This window comes from the organism of the source record quoted next, unplaced genomic scaffold (genome assembly GCF_019419815.1).
Source record: "Pyrus x bretschneideri cultivar Hongxiangsu unplaced genomic scaffold, Pyrus_bretschneideri_v1 Contig29, whole genome shotgun sequence".
In the NCBI taxonomy this organism is placed as follows: domain Eukaryota; kingdom Viridiplantae; phylum Streptophyta; class Magnoliopsida; order Rosales; family Rosaceae; genus Pyrus; species Pyrus x bretschneideri.
The window spans coordinates 835,956-856,491 of NW_025999601.1; the positions used below are offsets into that span (position 1 = coordinate 835,956).

The 20,536-nt window shown below is 34.3% G+C and overlaps 1 protein-coding gene across 1 annotated transcript; it reads left to right on the top strand.

The window, feature by feature from the left end:
* The first annotated feature begins 17,360 nt into the window (after positions 1-17,360).
* Positions 17,361-19,644, top strand: LOC103943778 (dof zinc finger protein DOF2.1-like). The gene is made up of 2 exons (XM_009354127.3): positions 17,361-17,812; positions 18,574-19,644. Exons 1-2 carry the CDS (start codon positions 17,780-17,782, stop codon positions 19,453-19,455), a joined length of 915 nt encoding a protein of 304 aa, XP_009352402.1. The 5' UTR covers positions 17,361-17,779; the 3' UTR covers positions 19,456-19,644.
* Positions 19,645-20,536: the final 892 nt, after the last annotated feature.

Consider the following 20,536-nt stretch of genomic DNA (forward strand, 5'->3'; position numbering starts at 1 on the left):
CGTCAACCACAATATAAAATATTAATAAAAAATTTTAAAAAATGAAAACCTAGTAGGCTTCGAACTCAACGGCTCTTGTCGGAGTTTGTTGCTGAGGGTGATAATACACCCACAAACAAATGGCTGAGACTAAACCCAAGGGTTTCAACTCGAAACACATCAAAAACCAGAGAATAACTCAAGCAATCGAAGTAGGGCAATAACCTCATATAGGTTTTAGCAATGGAAGCTTAAAGCTCTCGGCTTCAATGGTGGATCACCCAAATGATGCTCTGATGATGCATGCAAGGATATATTCAAGTTCCTCTCATCCAGGGGATTGAGATTTCAGAATTTGTTAGTTTGATTTGCTTCGGTTTCGAAGAAGAGGAAGGATGAGAGCTCTCGGAGCTGTAGAAAGAGAATGAGAGAGATTAAAGAGAGAAAGGTTTCAAAAATGAGGGGGAATGGTTGCGTCGATAAAAAGAGATAGAGAGAAAGTGTAAGGGAAATGAAAGAGAGGGCTAGGTGAGGTGAGGGAACCAGTCAAATGAAGAGTGTTCTGGAAAAATATAAGAGTGTTCTAGAAAAAAAAAATGAAAAGGAAAAGGAATAGGAAAATGGAAAAAAATTAAAAAATTATTTTGTATTATTTTATAAATAAAAAATGCTAATATTTTATTGTTAATTGTCAGGGTTATTCAGTGTAGGAGTGGAGATGCAAAAGACAATTACTGTTCATTAAGGGCAATTATTGTTCACTAGGTGGATTAAATAGTGGATAGCCCTAAGGGGCCTTAGACATGGTGGAACTGCTCTAATAAATCTGCCTCTGGTCATTCAGAACAAAAGCTATCAGAGGACATATCTATATTCTTGTTCCAAACATGTCAATAACTCTAAAGAGGGTGGTGGTCTATTAACCCAACATTGACTAGCATGCTTCTGAGAATGATTTTTCTTTGATAAGTAGGCGAGATTTTTGTCAACAACTCTAATCAAAGATTTGCAAAATCTCAATACCTTGTTTATTTTGTTATGTCTCATTACGGTATTGTATTATGGTGTGGTTATGTTGACCCTAAAAACTATCAAGCCTACATGGCGCGCAGGCCGAGTAACTAATAAGCTAACTACATCGTTCGATTATGTGCGGGACGTACCAACTCGACAGTTGAGCTCGACCGGTGAGTAAAATGTGTTGATGTTGCATTGAGCACATTGCTAACCTCTGGATCTTGCGACTGCGGCCGAGGAAGAAACAAGTCTCGGCCTTTGGGTTCTAGGGCCCAAAGACAAGGCTGTTAGTCTTGCGAAGTTCACGAATCGTCGACGCCGGGTTCGATCATGGTGATTACATTCGTAAGAGTATAAGCACGATGAACCAGCACCAAACTATACGAACACAAGTACTCGAATGAGATGTATGTCTTGATGGTGAATGTGGTTCGGCCATCAAAATGTTGAACTCTAAAAGATACTTGTGAATATCCAATCATTAAACAACTCGGTGTTCAACGTGCCAAGCCTAGTCACCTATAATACCTCACTTCGCCGAGAAGGCTAATGAGATGACCTTTACCAACAAGGACTCAAAAACCCTTGTGGACTGAGACTTGGATAAATAACCAGTCGGTCTCAAAGCAGTGTTGTTTATCCAAACTGAAGGTGCTTCTTGATCGGCTGATTCTACGGCTCCAGTACTGTTTATCCAAACTGAAGATGTCGTCGGGTTCCTTCACTGTGTTGTTTATCCAAACTAAAGATGTATTGGCAGAAGAAAGGGGAAAAGGATAAAATCTCAGGTTGTTGAGAAGCTTTGCGCAGGGCAATTTGTGTGTTGAATTGGAGGGGCCTTGAATGATGTACTCCATTCTTTATTTATAGTAGCAAACCTCCTCATGGCCGAGCAAGAATCATACTCGAATTAGAACTCCTCAACCTAATCTGATTAGGTCTCGGCCAATCCTAACTTCACTAGGACTTTGAACCAAGCTCTTTAACAAACTAGATTCATCCCCTAATTCTCAACATCCTCAGTCTTAGCCTTAAGACTCTTTGTTGCATTAGGTTTCGACTATATCACCCTTATCTAAACCAATCCTCCTCGCAAGAGGATTCGACCAACCCTTACTGGACAACCCACAACTAGATTCTAGATGAATGATATTGGGCTAAGAATAACTCTAAACTCGGCCCAAAATAATATTTTGGGCCCAAACAGGTTGTTAGCAGGATGTCAACGTATAACAATTGAATTTGACCAAATGACTTTGGAATTTAACCGATTTTTGCTCATCAATGAACGCTTGTCTATTAGTTTCCTCCAATGTCTCATACAAAAATTACTTCTAAATCACGGATATTCATTTTCTAAAAAAGGATAGAGACTGATAGCATTCCAAAATGAAGAATGATACAATTCATCCTCCCTTCTTTTTCTTTTGTGCCTTTTGACTGTTTATCTAGCAGTAAATATGTGCACACATTATGTGACAAGTTTTTCACAAAACTGGAGTGATGATTTGTATTTCCGTCAAGCAAAATATTCGTGAAGTCTAACCTATATAAGAAGTTGAGAACAAAGGGGATGTTGCAGAAAAGACTCTTCAAAAGTGTTTTGGCTTCAATGTACACGAAATACAAGTTGTTGTACCACATGTCTTAATATCAGTAAAGGACAAGAAAAAATATATATTCTCTCCACTTATATTATGCCACATGATATACTGACTTTTGTTTCGAGTACATAAAAAAATTTATAATCTATAGAGGACAAAGGACGTTCCACATGGGAAAATCATAACAAATTGAAACCATGCTCTCACATTTCCCCTTTTTTTAAAAGAAAATTTATTTATTTATTTCAAGAAAACGAGGGAATATATATATATATATATATAGGGAATTGTTATTGGCACTCCAAAAATCTCATTATACACTCCTTACAAGTGTATTTTTTTTTTCCAAATATAGAAAGTTTAGAGTGTAGAATGAGATTTTTGGAGTGTCAATAACAATTCCCTACATATATATATATATATATATATATATATATATATATATATATATATGAAGCCTTTAAGAGAATAAATCCTCATTTAAAAAAAAAAGGAAATTAGTTGTGGGGTCCACACAACATCGAACTTTAATGATCCAAACCATTTATTTTTCAAGTTGCACCTCATAGATCATCTTTGCAAAATATTAGACAAATCGGAAATATTTAAGATATCTAATTGGGTTAAAAAAAATTATCGAATACTTTGTTATGTAAAAAATAATGAAATTTTATCTTGATAATTAAATAGGCAAATGATTTCGGATTGAATTGAATTTTTGCAAGGATGATCTATGAATCGAGACTTACAAAATAGATGTTCGGATTGTTAAAATTCGATGTGGAATGGACCCTACACCTAATCCCCATTTTTTTCAAGAAAATGGGGATCCCTTTGCATAAATGGCCTATATATAGGAAACATATAATGGAAGGGATCCCCTTTTTTTTTTTTTTTTTTTTTTAATTTTTTTTTATAAAAATAGGGATTAGTTGTAGGGTTCACACCACATCGAACTTTAACGATCTGAATGGTCTATTTTTCAAGTTGCACCTCATAGATAATCCTTGCAAAATATTAGCCAAATCAAAAATATTTAAGACATCTAATTGGGTTCAAAGAAATGAATGAATACTTTGTTCTATAAGAAACAATGAAATTTGATCTTGATAATTAAATAGGCAAATGGTTTCGGATTGAATTGAATTTTTGCAAGGATAATCTATGATCGAGACTTACAAAATAGACGTTCGGATCGTTGAAATTCGATGTGGAGTGGGCCCCACACCTAATCCCCATTTTTTTTTCAAAAAATGGGGTGTCTCTCTGACTTTAAATATTTTTCTTTCTTTTTGTTTTTTTTTTTTTTTTGATAGAAAAAAACTTCATCAAAGAGAAAAGCCCCGACGACAACCAATTTGAGTACAATCAAATAGGAAGTCCTGGCGGACTTTCAAAGGAAGAGTTCTATCCCAAACATAAAAATCAGTGGCCGAATAACCCACACTAGTTATAGCATCTAGTTATTTTTCATTGGCATGCTTAAGTCAATGTTGTAGTCTTCTCCTTTTTTATGAAGTCGTCTAATGAAAGAACCCTATCCAATCACGTGAAAACCCCTCTAAAACTTGATGGACAATTTTAATACTTGAAAATTGAAAAGGAAAATAGAAAAAAAGAAGTTGGGAGACTTGGAGTAGACCAAACTATTCGAGTTGGAATTTTCAAATGCAATGTTCGATATGGTATCTCGTGGATGGCGAGGTCTCAGCCAATTCATTTCTCTCGTTCTTTAGTGTCCATACATCGTTGCATAAGAAATATTTGATATGGTATGAGTGTCTTTGAGCGTAATAGAGCGTGAAAAGGATAAGGCTCTAATATGCTAGTTATAAATCAAGCCATTTTATCTTTACAAAGTCAATATTCTTAGCTATTGAAATACGTTAAGCATGAAATCACGTCAATTACTACGGTAAAAATGCATTAGTTAGTTTAAATTCTATGGGATTTGAATGGAAAGTTCAATCTGAATTGACGCTAACAAGCGTCATTAAAAAATTTATTTACTGCATAAGTAAAAATGATACGTGTAATGCATTGCACCGATGATCTATGCATTTTAACTTTTTCATTTTTTTTTATTGTTTTTTGGTTCTATCAACATGTATAATGCTTATGCATATACATCAAGATTGAGCTAAGATGATACAATGCATTATTGAATTATACGTTGTCAAAACCTTGAAAGTTAAATAAAACTAGCATATGCATACACACTTGTGTGTATGAACACTTAATATATTTGTTTTTAAAATGGGAAGGAGAGATAGAGGACGTGGATGGGAGTGGGAGCGGAAAATTTTTGTTTTTGTTTTTTTGTTATTATATATTAGATTATCTTAACATCACCTGTAGGCTAATAAAACAGTAAATTTTAAATCTGTGAAGGTTCTAATAGCGCGTGAGATACTTTTCGATATATTTTAAAGGCAGTCAAATGTTTTAGCAAATATAATATCCGGATCCCGTTATTCTATTTTAAACTCGTAAGAAACAAATATTGGGCTTGGAGTTTTATGGGTTTATGATTCTCAAACGCAAACAAATCAAATGGACTTTGTGCCCATACCGATTGAACCGGCCTAATCAAACCGGATTATTTACAGTTCAAGTTAGTTATGGCTTCATTGACTGTATATTTTTTGAACCAAACTGAACCAGTAAACACGGTTACTTAGTATTACAGTTTAATGAAAGTTTTTTTTACTTAATTAAGATATTAATGAGATTTTAATTCAAATCTCATGAGTTATGAGTTTGAACTTAATTATATTCTCCACACCTTAGTGTAAATATGTTGTGTAAAAATAAATAAATAAAAATACCGAACCGATAAGGACTACATTTCAGTTTTTTTTTTTTTTTTTTTTGGTCAAAACATTTCAGTTTTCTTTGAGTAAACCTTTTCTTTTACGACTTAAGGCTAATAAAAATCTAACCACCTTGAATCTAACTTAAACAAATGAAGAGGCCAACTATATTAAAAGCATCTGTTTTCAACAGTATGCTAGAATTGAACTGTACTTACTATGGTTTGATTTGACTGGATTTGAATTCATAAATGGGTCGATCTGATCACCATGTGTTGTATTTGTTTGAAGTGGTTTTTTCTAGGAGGATTATACGATGATTTTCATTTTTGCAAATTATTTTATTTTCGGCCGTAAATAGAGAAATAAGGGTTTTATTTCATCCAAAAGAAGGAAAAAAATTAATCAAGGCCTTTATTTAAGCATGATTTCTACTTGATTTCTCACTTAAAAAAAATATACCGCGACTCACAAACAGCAAGCCACCAAAACAAGAGGTTACAACACAAATGTCATCCAGGACAAAAGCTAATATCAGAGGACATGACACTATCCTTCTCAAAACATAGCCCGACATGACACTATCATGAGTTACTTTCCTCAACAACTCTAATCGAAGGTTTGCAAAATCTTATTGCCTTTTTTATTTTATTATGTATCGTTATGGTTTTGTATTCTGCTGTAATTATTAACTATACCAATTGAATCCGACCAAATGCCATTGGAATTCAACATATTTTTGCTCATCAATGAACGCTTATCTATTAGTTTTCTTGAGTGTCTCATACGAAAATTACTTTTAAATCACGGATATTCATTTTACCTGCAAAAAAAATATAGAGATTGATAGCATTCGAAAATGAAGAATGATCCAATTCATTCTCCCTTCTTTTTCTTTTGTGCCCCTTGAGTGTTTATCTAGCAGTATATTTGCGCAAAGTGCACATTTTGTGACAAGTTTTTCACAAAACTAGAGTGATGATTTTCATTTCCCTCAAGCGAAATATTCGTGAGGTCCGACCTATATCAGATCAACCGAAATGTTGCAGAAAAGACTCCTTAAACGTGTTTTGGCTTTCTTCTCCTTTAAAGAAAGATTTTTCAATATAATCGAAATTCAAGCCGTTGTACCACATGTTGTAATATCAGTGAAGAACAATGAAAATATACACTCCTTCCACTTATATTTAACATGTGGTATACGGACTATTGTTTCGAGTACACAAAAAAATTTCTACTCTGTAGAGGATGAGGGACGTTTCACATGGCAAAAGCATAATAAAATGAAACCATATATGCTTTACCCATGCTCTCACATTTTTTTTTTAACGTATAAGAAAATATATTTAATTATTTCAACAAAACGAGGGAATATATATATACGTGAGTCTATCTCATTTTAATTATAGTATATTATTTTTCATCGATATTCTTAATTGTTGTAGTCTTCTCCATCTTTATGAAAGTCGTCTAAAGAAAGAACTATGTTCAATCACGTGAAAAAATCTTTAAAACTTGATGGACAACTTTAATACTTGAAAATTGAAAAGGAAAATAGAAAAAAATAAGTCGGGAGACTTGGAGTAGACCAAACTATTCGAGTTGGAATTTTTAATTGGAATGTTTGATATGATGTCTCGTGGACAGCGAATTCTTGACTAATTAATTTTTCTCTCTTTAGTGTAATATTATTGTACGTAAAAATGTTTGATATGACATTGGTGTCTTTTAACATAATAGACATGAAAGGGGTAAGGCTCTAATATGCTAGTTCTAAATCGAGCTATTTTATCTTTACAAAGTCAATATTCTTAGCTAGCTATTGAAACACGTTAAGCAAGAAACCACGTCAGTCACTTTGGTAATAGTGCAATAGTTAGTTTAAATACTTAGGGAATTTGAATGGAAAGTTCAATCTGAACTAACTCTAACAAACGTCACTAAAATGTTTACTTACAACATATGTAACAATGAATGTGTAATGCACCCATTGGTGGAGCCAAGTACAAGGCTCCGGTGGGCTATAGCATAGGGAGAGTTTCAGGTTTTTTAAGCTTAAAAACACTAATCATTTGGGCTATTTAATGATTTTTAATTGTTGCAACACACCTACCAAATGAAAAGTTTGAATCTTAAGTAAGGTTCTAAAAAATGCTAGGCGCTAGTCAGGCGATGGACAAAGGTCTAGCGCCTAGACGCCTAGGTAGATTTATGTAAATTTATTATATATCTTGTAAATAAGTGTCTATTTACACTTAAAAGAAAAAAACTATATTTGTATGGATAATAAAAGAATGATAAAATGCAAAAAAAAAAGTAGAAGAATACACAAAGTACATCTATCCAACAAGTTCAATATTTAAAAAATAGTAAGCATATAATCATAATGAGAAGTATTTTTGGATGATAGACTAAATTCTTCTTGTTCATGATCCTTGCATTGGATTGGACATTGGACATAGACTAAATTATTTAACCTTGTTGTGTGTAGTTTATTTCTTTTCTTTGTATGTATCCCCTCAAAAGTGCTCCAATTCATTTCACAATTAGATGAACTTGTAGTCTATCCATCCTTTGCAAATTAGGTACACCATTTCCATAGGTATACCACAATGAAACTAAAAAAGAAAAAAAAAACACAATTAATAAAATAAATAAAACCCAAACCGCCTAGAGCCGCCTAGATTTGCCTAGCCCGTCTAGCTCCGAAACGATTTTTTGAAACAATTTGCCCTAAATCGCAGCGGACCGTCACTACGGCACCTAGGCGGCCGCCTAGGCTGATTTTTAGAACACAAATCTTAAGGCTGTTTGTAGGGAAAATAGGAGTTAATAAATGTTAAATATACTCATAGTAAAAGTAGTCACTTAGTGCTAGGTCTAGTAGCATTCCTCTTCACTTGTATGTGAGAGGTCTTAAGATCAATTCTTGCCAAAGGCAAATTTGCACCACATTAAGCTAAGCTTACCCCCTTCCTTACTGTAGATAATATCGTTTGTTAAAATAAAATAAAATAAAGGTAAAATGTTAAAACTCTCATACCGGACACGGTTCCTTATTTTATTCATATAAAATTTTTGAAGGCTAGAAGCATAGAAAATAGACTATTAATTTCTTGCATCAAATTATTATTTTCAAGTTTATGTAACTCTATGTAGGCAACAAAAAAATGAAGCATTTAATTTCATAGTAATAAATTTAGTTTAGGTTACCCACTGAATAATTTTTAACTCCGCCACCGAATCGATGATTTGTGGATTTTAAGCTTGTCAATTTTTTTTGTGAAAAAGGGGATGGATTTGGTTATCAACATGTATGATGCTTATGCATATACACCAAGATTGAGCTTAAGATCATGCAACGCATGCATTGAGTTATACGTTACCAAAAACCTCATAAGTTAAATAAAATTTGTACTTTTGACCCCAAAAAACGCAATTGACTTTTACCGGTAGCCCATTCCCCGAATCCGACAAAACCCAATCCGTTACCGAATCATAATCTCGTAACCATTCAGCCCGTGATGACGTCTTCCTGTTTCGCTCTCGTGAACCGCGTGACCTCCCATCGTTGTTCCACGTGGCAAATAACCAACCAAACCTCATCTTTCTCTACCATCACAAAAGCGAAGGGTTGATACTGGCACACCGATGTCCCTTGTTCATCCAATAATTGTGGTTTCGTAAATATTTGAAACAGTTGAATTTAAATTAATAAAATCTTGGTCCTCACAGGTCCTTAAAAAAGAAAGACGTTAAGAGAACATGACTTTAATAATTAGTTGTTAGTAGGGAAGAATTTGGTAGGAATAAACTCACAGGTGCATTGGAATGATTGTTTTCCGTCAATGTACCTGAGAAAATCTAAAAAAAGTACTTACTCGCAATATAAAAAACGGTTATCTCAAACTAATAATGTTATCTTAGTTGGATATTATTGTTCTTTTAAGGTGTATACAACAAAAAGAACTTACACGCATTACAAAAACCATAATAATTGTATCTCTAACCAATCACGTAATGTTACGGTTGATCCTAAAATCTACCAAACTTACGTGGCGAGTAAGCCGAGTAATTAATAAGCTAACTACGTTCTTCGGTTGTATGCGGGGCGTGCCAACTCGTCGGCCAAGCTCGGTCGAGGAGTAAAATATGTTGGTGTTGCGTTGTGTGCGCTGCTGACTTCTTGATCTTGCGACTGCGGCCGAGAAAGGAACACATCTCGGCCTTCAAGTTCTAGAGCCTGAAGACAAGGCTGCTAGTTCTACGAAGTTCAATATCAAATTCGGCTTTCAATGTGCCAAATGTAATAACCTGTAACACCTCACTTCGCCAAGAAGGCTAATAAGATGACCTTTGACAATAAGGATTCAAAAATCCTTCTCAACCGAGACATGGATAGATAAACAGTCTGCCTCGACGCAGTGCTGTTTATCCAAATTGAAGGTGCTCCGCGGTCAGTTGATTTTACGGCAATAGTGTTGTTTATCCAAACTGAAGATGTTCGCTGGTTGCCTTCACAGTGATGTTTATCCAAACTGAAGATGTGTCGGTGAAAAAGAAAAAATAAAAATCTCAAGGTTGTTGAGAGGTTTCGCATTGAGCGAAAGTTTGCGCATGACAATTTCTGTGTTGAATTGGAAGGGGTTTCAATAATGCACTCCCCTCTATACATATAGCAGCGGACCTACTCCTGGCTGAATCAGAGTTGTATTCAGACTAAAACTCCCAAGCCTAATCTGATTAGGATTCGGCCAACCCGAGTTCCAATGGGTTTATGAACCAAGCTCCATAATGAACCCAGTTCACTCCCGTCTCCTCAACGTCTTCAACTCTGAAATCCCCTTGTTGTATCAGGATTCGACTTATTTGCTCTTATCCAGATCAATTCTTCTTGCAAAAGGACTTGGCCAACCTAATTGGGCGGCTTGTGACCACTGGACGGCCCATAGCAATTTTGGAAGAGCCTTGGGCCGAACATAAACCTAAGCTCGGCCCAATAATATTATTTTGAGTCCAAACAATCACTTAGGACAACAAAACACATGACAATACATATTAAACCTAGAACAAAAATCCAAAATTGAATAACTAATAAGTATTAATAAAATAAATAAAAATTTGAATAAAAGAGAAATAGTGGAGAATTATCCTTTGCTTGGGAAGGGAGGAGACGTGTGGGACATACGGGCAAAACCCACTGAGGCGGCAGAGTAGGACTTGACATATGAGGCGTAGGGACTGTTCTGTGCTTTCGTCGTAAACTGAAATGTGCGTCAACGAGCCGCAATAGTGGTGCCACGTGTCAGAGTAAGAGGGAGTAGGACATTCATCCGGTGGAGCCCACCTAAGCTGACCATGTCACTCACAGCTGTCCCTACTTGTTTATGTGCTTCCCCAAGTCGGCTCTTATTCTCGCTTTTGGAATTTCCAGCAACGAGCCTCTACTGTGTTCACACTTCAACTTCACTCCGTTCCATTACTCTCGAACTTTTTTTTTTTTTTTAATAAGCTATATTCCAAAGTATTTCCTTATTTTAATCTAAGTATTTCCTTTTTTTTTTTTTAATATGTAATTTGGGTCAACATATTCGTTTTAGTTAATGTAATTACGCTCATCTTTATAGATTTTAAAACATTGATTATTAAAACATAATAAGTGATTCCTTATGCGGTAAACGACATCAACGGATTAAGTCACATTAGTTTTGCAAATACTGAATTTTGAGTTGAGGTGTCATGTATTAACAGTATGTTGCATATTTTAAATTAAAACGGGTAATGTTTGGAGAAGATAAGGCAAGAAAATCGTAGTTTCATTGTAGAGAAATAGTAAGGAGACTCTCAAAAGTGGAACTCTCGTCTCTATCACCTCATGTTTTTGGCACAATGTTTTATAATATTGGCACGAGAATTGACGTTAAATTGTAAGATGATAGAGAGTTCATGGAAAATCCTATTTTTAAAAAGAGTCATGTTTAGCATTCCTCTTTCATTGTATATAATTTGCGTTGAGAATAATATGGTGCTAAATTGAAAAATCAATGTTGTCAAGCAAAACACAAGAATTTTTCAATATAAATATGTCGAAAACGATGTTGAGTGAGCTAGATTAGTTGATGAGGCACATAAACAAATTCCAGCTCATAACGACTTACAAGGTCTAACCAACAACATAATCGTCAAAAGTTGAACTTAACAAATCTAATATCGATTAACATCCAAATCATGACTAAAAAAATTACCATAGCCATATCAAGCCAAAAGTCACACCATTTAAAAACTAAAGCTCAAAACGTTGTGATTCCCAATTGTTCTTGAACCAACAAAGTGTTCAAGTGTGATGTGAATGCGTGATATATTTAAACCAAAACCCCAAAAGTCCGAAGAGATTCTACAAGAGTGAGAATGCATGCTAGATTCTTTTCTTCCTCCTCCTCCTATATTATTAATTTATTATTTTTATTTATCAGGTATTAATTTTGAAAATTGTTATTGACACTTCAAATTTCTTATTCTACACTCCAAACTTTCTATATTTAAAAACAAAACTACTCTTGTAAAAAGTGTACAATAAAAATTTTGAAGTACAAAATTTTTTTTTTGCTAACATTTTGCCCCTGCAGGCACAGTTTCCTATCCCACTTGACTTCTTTTTTCTAAATTTTGCCCCCATCAGGATTTCTTTGACCGTTACATTTGACCAGTCAACTAACTTGACTAATCAATCCCCATGTTTTCATTCCCATGTTAGCCCCACATTTCCTCCCTGGCCCCACCGCGATGTTTGCAGTTCACACCAAAGGTGCTATGCTGCTTAACCTGTGAAAACTACGTTTTAGTCGCAGGTACCGGTTGATAGTACGAGATGTTTAGTTGTTGGATTTTAGGTCCTAAGATTTTTGGTTGCACGCATTCAATTCGTTTGTGATATGTCATATATTTTGTAGAATTATCATTCAACTATATCATCCATCATTATTATATACAAATTTACAGCTAAAGCAGTTAAACGTATTTATTCATACACAAGAGAAATGATGAAGAGACACTTTAAAAAAATGAGACTCTCCATAAACTTACTGCCACCTTATGTTTTTGCACAATATTTTATAATTATGTCTCGAAAATTGTCGTTAAACTGTGAGATAACAGGACGTATATAAAAAGTCCCGTTACTATTTCTCTCATACACAATTACACTCAAAATCCTGGATTCCTTTCCATCCACATGATTTGTGTGAAATTAAACATTTACCATCGAATTAATATCCTATTTAACCCTAATTTGCCTATAATTGATTATAAAAATGCTTATCAATGTTCTTGAAATGGAATTTGGAGCCAATTAAAGCCAAAAACTTGTTTCATGGGATCCAAAGATGGACTGGTCTCAATCATTGTTTGTTTATTACTTTGTTTCTGACAGATAATAACATGCAAATTATAATTGAAATCTTGGTTGGAAACATGGTGTGTCCCGCTAAGTACTCCCAGAATCTTGGGCCATACGCATGTAAAGATGGCTGGATATCAACCGTTAGATTATCACTTGCATGTGGATAACAAAATAGGGATTATGATGCTTAATATAAATTTGTTTAATAAAACAAGCCAATTAGTGAGCTAATAATTTAGATTAAGGAATGATGACTCTAGCTAGACTTTAATTCCAGAGCAAGAAAGTTGCTGCTAGAGTGAAAACGACAAGAAATGATTTCAAATTTCATACGTAACATCCAGACTCGCCTTATAATCATGTGTGATTTTGATGTTATTAGTTTTTACTATTAAAAAATACAAAAAATAAAAATAAAAAGAAGAATTTGTTTGGTGTTTTGTGAGAGTGAGAAGAGCAGCTTTATTTGGATTAGGTCCACCGTCGCATCGTTAGGAACAGAGCTATAAATTTCTCCTAATAGGGACCATCCGAAAAACAACTAAAAAAATCTTATTATAGTATAGTTTTATACCCAAATGTGATAATAAGGACGATTTTAAATGATGATGTATCATAATTTTAATGTTACAAAAAATTCAATATAATAGTGGAAAGTGGCAAAATGATGAAAAAAATATTAATACATGATAGATGGGAGATGGGTTTTTCGGTTTGAATGACATAACAAGAGCACTTTTGCTCATACAATATTTTGATACGGAGCATAAGTAATATGAACGTATATTAAATATTAGATACATATATTTTCTTCATAAATAGCGCATGTATATAGTATAATTATAATCTTCATTAGTTGTCCATGCGCATTGTTATCTAATAACACAATATCACTTGTTAATCTCACATCATGCTATTAGATCGAGACAATACTGTGATAATAAGACGGTGTACCAAATATAAGCCATCAAGAATGAGGCATTGGTTTCAAGAAAACGGGCAAGTCTCACACTTTACTGGGAAAAGGAAAGAAAACTGTACTGTTTATTTTTAAGATGAGCATGTCATTGTTTGTACACAAAAAAATCTTACTAGAGATGATATATATATTATATATATATATATATAAATATAATATATAATATATACATATATGTTGCAGAAATCAAGAACTTTCCTCAATCGAAGCAGATGGTAATTACATTTGTTTAAGTTATCGGGCATAGCAAAAAGACAAGATTTGGTTGTTGAGCTGATATTTGATCTGATCTGGGCCCGATATTGCACCTTTGCAGGCTGATGTTGTTTAAGCTAACAAAGCTGCATGGATTAAGAAAAATGTTATCTTGCAATATAGTTTTATAGAATGTGAATATGAATTATTGATCACGTTGATTTGATCAACAACGAACATTTTTATGATAAAAGTTTAGTCTTCATGTTTATGAACTATTAGCTTGTTGATATATAAGACTCCATTTGCCCGAAAAGATTTTACGTGTTGTAACATTAGTGTTATAAAACCACATTCTGTAACACGTGTTTTTTTTTTTAACTAAAACAAACACTAAAATATGTACAAATATGTCGTCCAATATTATAACACAATAAATTAGTAACCGTACGTAGAAATGATAAGATCACATTGACAAAATTTATGCTTGCCCAAACAAACTTAGGAAACAAGAACCAAGAAGAATATGGTAATTTAAAGCACTCAAATATATTGGGAGAGAAAAACTCATATACATGGTTTACACATTGTCCTGCCCAATGAGTCTTTATTTGATATTCATGAATTAACTCTGTTTTTTCTTAATTATAAGTGATATTTTTATTCTAAATTACACTAAGAGAAGGAAGGGGTTTAAACGCAAGATGAGTGGGACAAAAAGTAAGATCATATTCACCTGAACAATCCGCCACTTGTCAAATTCATTTTTCTTCTTCATTAAGTTTTCGTCCAATGCACATAATAATACCAATCGAATTAATTACATTATAGTTGTATTGCGTGTAATAGCACTTCTTCGAATAGAAGATACAAATTTAGGATGTAAAGCCACATTACATCTCATTTTACATTTCTCGGAGAGGCATATTTTAATTCTCTTCCAGTGGAAGAGATGTAAATTTAGTATCTCATTTAATTTTCTCTCTTTAATCAGTTGAGTCCACCTCAAAACATGAAGAAAAAAAATGTAAATTTACATTTTTATTTAAGTCTTCTTGCTTGTCAAGACGAGTGTTTTATATTTCTTCCATTAGAGAACTTTTCGACCAACAAAAAATGTAAAATGCGCATTCCAAAGCATTTTGCATCTTGCATTTGGAATGCACTTACCAATAAATTGATCTATGGGTTTTCAATTCAAACAAGGTTACACACAGAATAAACTAAATACAAATAATTGCCTTACAATTGGACATAAATACACACACACATGCCAAAGCAGGCGTAAACACAAGTACAGAGTACAAAATAATGGTGGTTAAATTATAGTGGTATTGCTTTTAGGGTTGATAAGGACTTATCAACAAAAGATTGGACCACGAGTACCACAAGACCAACCAAAAAACTGAAAAATTCTACCTACCTATTTCTTTTCCTCTTTTATCTCAAAACACAAAAGAAGAAAAAATTTTGACCCAAAAAAAGAAAGAAAAGATATCCTAATAGATTTTATTGAAAGTGTGATTCTCTAATTTTTCATAAACTCTCTGACACGTCATATTTTTGACATAATTTTTTTATACAAAAACACGAAAATTAATGTTAAAATATATTATGTCAAAAAATTCAAAAAAAATCTTACCATGCGCATTTCTAAAAAAAGTTAATAAGAAGAAAAGAAAAATGAAGATCGTCACTCTCTCTCTCTCCTTGTGTCAGTGTGTCACAGTCACCAGTGTTTTCCTGTCCCAAGCATCATCATACGGTCCACATCATAAGAACCTTCAATCAAGACAACCACAGTAAAAGACAACAGCTATTTACAATTAAGATATCAAATTAAAAAAAAAAAAAAAAAGGAAGAGTTTTAACTCCCTCTCAGTTCACTAATTTAAACTACATATTAATAAAACTTTTTTTGTCAACCAAAATTTTATCAAATTACCACTTTAACCCTCTCACTAGAACTAACACAAAAAAAAACGTGGACAATTTGGTAATTATGCCAAACATAAAGTTTACTGTTTCTTATGCTAACATCACAACCATGTAAATATGGCATATCATATTTAAAAATTAAAAAATAAATAGATAAACCCCACTTTTCTCCCCTCATCCTCTCTCTACATTCCCCACATTCTCCTACCTCTTCTCTTCCCTTTATTTATTTATTTTTCTTTTTTAAGTTGTCAACCGTGCTCATTAATGATAAGTCATAGCAAAATAAAAAACAAATTCAGTTGAACATATAAAGTGTGTGCAATTGCTAGTATTTATGAAAAATTAGAAGAAAAAAAAAGTTTTATTACATATTTTGATGTAATAATACAATGTCGTATGTACAACGAGAGGATGAGCATGTAAGACCATCTCCAATGGTTGGGCTAAAAGTCAAATTTTTTAGCCCGAAAAATTTAGCTTTTAGCCCAAAAACAGCTTTTCTACTCCAACCATTCTATCCTAAAATTTTAGCCCGGGATTATTAAAGAATGAATTTAGGCTTTTTTGTTTTTGTTAAATTAATTTTAAAAAAAATAAATATGTAGACTATCGTAAATTAATTTTATAAACATTTTAATCTAAAAAAATTTAAATTCCGATAAATATTGGGTAGAGTCCACCCCGATTTCTGAGCTAAATTTCGGGGGGAATTTGGCATTGGTTTAGCATTTAGCATTTAGCTCAAAATTTCCCCTTGGGTTGGAGTGCGTTTGGGGGGAAATTTTGGGGGGTAATTTGGCTTTTAGCCCACCATTGGAGTTGGTCTAACATATGTAAGTCATCCTCGTGTTTAAGCCAAAAATAATGAATAAAAAAGTATATTATTGTCCTCTGGCCCATCCTTGACACAAGAGGATTCTCGTCGGATCATCTTTGTAAGGATCCTCAAATCACATTCGTTCATCGTACATCGTGCGATAATAAATCTTTGTAATTTTTTATTTAAAATTAAATACAAACAATACCTAACAAAAATTGATTAGAAGATCTATAAGATCCTCACAAAGAAGATTCGGTGAGAATCCTCTCTCATCCTTCACCACTACAATCCAGAATCACCTACCCAAATCTCTGTTTTTCTTGGTTTTTAACAATTTATAAAATTTGTTTTATAAAATTTTACACGAGGATTGTGCAGCAGAAGTCTGCAGGAAAACGAGTGACGACTTCGAGGAGGAGGCGAGGAACTGGGTTGGGCGGTGGATGTACGTATGACGGGAGGTGCGGTTAGTAATATGAAAAAATTGGAAATAGTAGAAGTAGTGGTGGAGGGGGCCCGCAAAATAGTTGCATCCACGCGAGAGTGGGACCCACAGGAGAATGGGATGGGAGAGTAGCAGCTAAAGCCTAAGGCTAGTGGGGGCTGGCGCAGCGGAGAGACACTGAGGCGTGTTGTGGTGGCCTCGTTCTATATATGAAACCGTTGCAGAGCACAGGAGGAGGGACTCGAATTTTCTCAACCACCCACCACATACACACAACTCACACACTTTCTCTGCGTGCAAGCCAAACCAATATCCAACCTCATCGATCATCTCCCTTCTTGTACGGGATCAAAACCCCATCTCTCTCTCTCTCTCTCTCTCTCTCGATTGGGTTTGCTTTGTTATATATTGGATTGGAGAGGTAGGGTGGTGACTTGAGCTTCTTTATTACCTCACTCTGCATGTGAATCCTCTCTCTCTGCCTAAACCAAAAACTTTCTCTCTCTCTACTCTTCAATATCCCTCTCTCTCTAAAAAAACAGTGTTTTCTTGCAAATTGAGGAGTGTTTGATTGATTGCATGAACTGATGGATCCGGCAAGTGGACAACAACAACACCAGGTAGGATATTTCATGAGAATTCATCAGAAGCTGTTTTCATTTTTGTTGTGTCCAGTTTCCAATTATATTATAGGATGGTGGTCCTTAATTTCTTTAAATTTTTATTTATATTACTTTTCTGTTTTGAATTAATGTAATTTACCTTGATTGTTATGAGTTGGTGGCTGATTCTGTTTGGTTTTGGGTCCAATTCTTAAAGAAGGCTTTTGGCTTCGAGTTGTTCTTCAATTTTCCAGAAAAATAATTCATCTTTTAGTTGTGTCTTATGTTATTTATGAATGATGTTTAATTTGTTAAATAATTCATAACGCGTTTTCTATAAATACATAGAGTCGGTTTCTGTTTTTACAGTTTATTTTTTCTTCTGGATTGAATTTTCATTGTTGATAGGAATAATGAATTTTTTTTTGGTGAAATAGTAAACTTAAAAAGCAAGCAAACATGAAATTATGTTGCTGTTAATAATTACATTCAGTTCTAGGTCATGCCATGAGTTCATACTCACAATTTGATCAACTAGAGTTATTTAAATGTGTAATTCAGATTCACAGTCTAAAACTGTTAAGATTTGTCGTCGTACAAGTTTGCCAGTATAATACATGTGAATGCAACATATGTAACTTAAAAGCAAAGCTTAGAATATATATTTTATATATACTATTTATCTATTACACTATTACTTCATGTCTTGACACATGTAATTGTCTGTTAAATTCTCAATTTTCTAATTTTTTTTTTTTTTATTATCATCAATGATTCAGGAAATGTCAGCTGAATCACTGGACATGCTGGTCTGCTCAAAATCCCAACAGCAGCAGCAAGACAGGAAGCCCAGGCCTCAGCCAGAACAAGCCCTAAAGTGTCCAAGATGTGACTCCACAAACACGAAGTTCTGTTACTACAACAACTACAGCCTCTCTCAGCCCAGGTACTTCTGCAAGTCCTGCAGAAGGTACTGGACCAAAGGTGGCACCCTCAGGAACGTTCCTGTGGGTGGAGGCTGCAGGAAGAACAAGAGATCATCGTCAACGAAACGAGCTCAGGACCAACCGCTCACACCCAATTCCAACCCACTCCCAGCCCTAGGTTATGACTCAAATGACCTCACCCTTGCATTTGCTAGGCTCCAAAGGCAACAATCATGTGGTGGGCAGTTAGGATTTGATGACCATGACCACATTACTCTCTTGGGAAATCCCACAAATGCCCCTGATCATAACATTCTTGGAAACCCTACTTCAGCTCCTGGGTTTCTTGATGCACTGAGGACTGGGTTTCTTGAGACCCACAATGGTAATTTCGAGAACTTGTATAACTATGGGTATGGGAATGGGAATGGGAATTTGGGTGAGGTGGAAGATTGTGGTGGCGGAATGGGAATCCACCACCCATTTGAAGAAGCCACCACCAACTCAACCACCACAGCAGTGACAGTTACAACAATGAAGCAAGAACTGTTCAATGGCCAAAGTGAGAGCAGCAACAAAGTTCTGTGGGGGTTTCCATGGCAGATGAACGGTGGAGATCATCATTCAAACATGGTGGGGAATGGTAATCACGAGTATGATTCAGGAAGAGAGAGCTGGAATGGGATTGCTTCATCTTGGCAGCATGGACTTCTGCACACTACTCCCCTCGTGTAATAAAAACGCTTGAGCAGCAAGGTTTTTTTATTTAGTGTGTTGGTGATCACCAAGAAACAAAAACTACGAGAAAAGCATAGGTTTTAATTTAATTTGTTCACTTAATTATCAGACTTAAATGTCAGTTTTAGTGCTTTTAAGTTTTGTACTAATTAGTTATAACTTATATATCTTTTGTATTTCCATCTACCTTTTTTTCGTTGGTAAACTAAAGAAATCTCATATTTGCGAGTGATTTTTCTTATCACTAATTCATTCCATGACGAATATTTATTAGACAAATGAATCAGTTCTTAAACACAAATAAATATCTATTAAGCCGAATACGTCACTAAAACTAAATACTTGTTTAATTAATTTTTTATATCAAATAATTCATGTACTATGTCATCAATAATAAAAAAATAAATACATTAATCAACGAATAAATAATAATTTCATCCTCATCAATCTCCTAAATATTACTCAATTGTATAGTCTGAACACCACTGGAACTATATTTTAATTGCGACAGCGAATCCATGTATTTGTCAAGAACCTTGCAAGGTTTGCTAAGGAATCATTCATCCATTCATCCATTTCAAAGAAAACGGTGGTAAGGGGAAACTTTTAATTATGACGGGAAAACGGGTGGTACATTACGTATTTTTATATAAGTGATGAAAAATTTTATTTTTGAAGTTATTAACTTTTTAACACACGGATCCCATCATTTGTATAATAACATGTGGTGTACCACATCATGTGCTGGTCGCATTGAAAAATCTTTCTGGTAGGGGAGAAATTTTTAGTTATGACAGAGACACGGATGATACATCACGTGTTTTTATGTAAGTAGTGAAAAATTTTAATTTTTAAGTTATTAATTTTTTAACAAACATATATCACTGTTTATATAAGAACATGTGATGTACCATCGGTAACATTGAAAAATCTCTTCTGGTAGAGAGAGAGAGAGAGAGAGAGAGAGAGAGAGAGAGAGAGAGAGAGAGAGAGAGAGAGAGATGTTTCATGGATTGTGCAGTCTGAACTGTCTGATTGATATAAAAGCCAAAGTAGTTGCAGCAGCAACAGGCTTTGG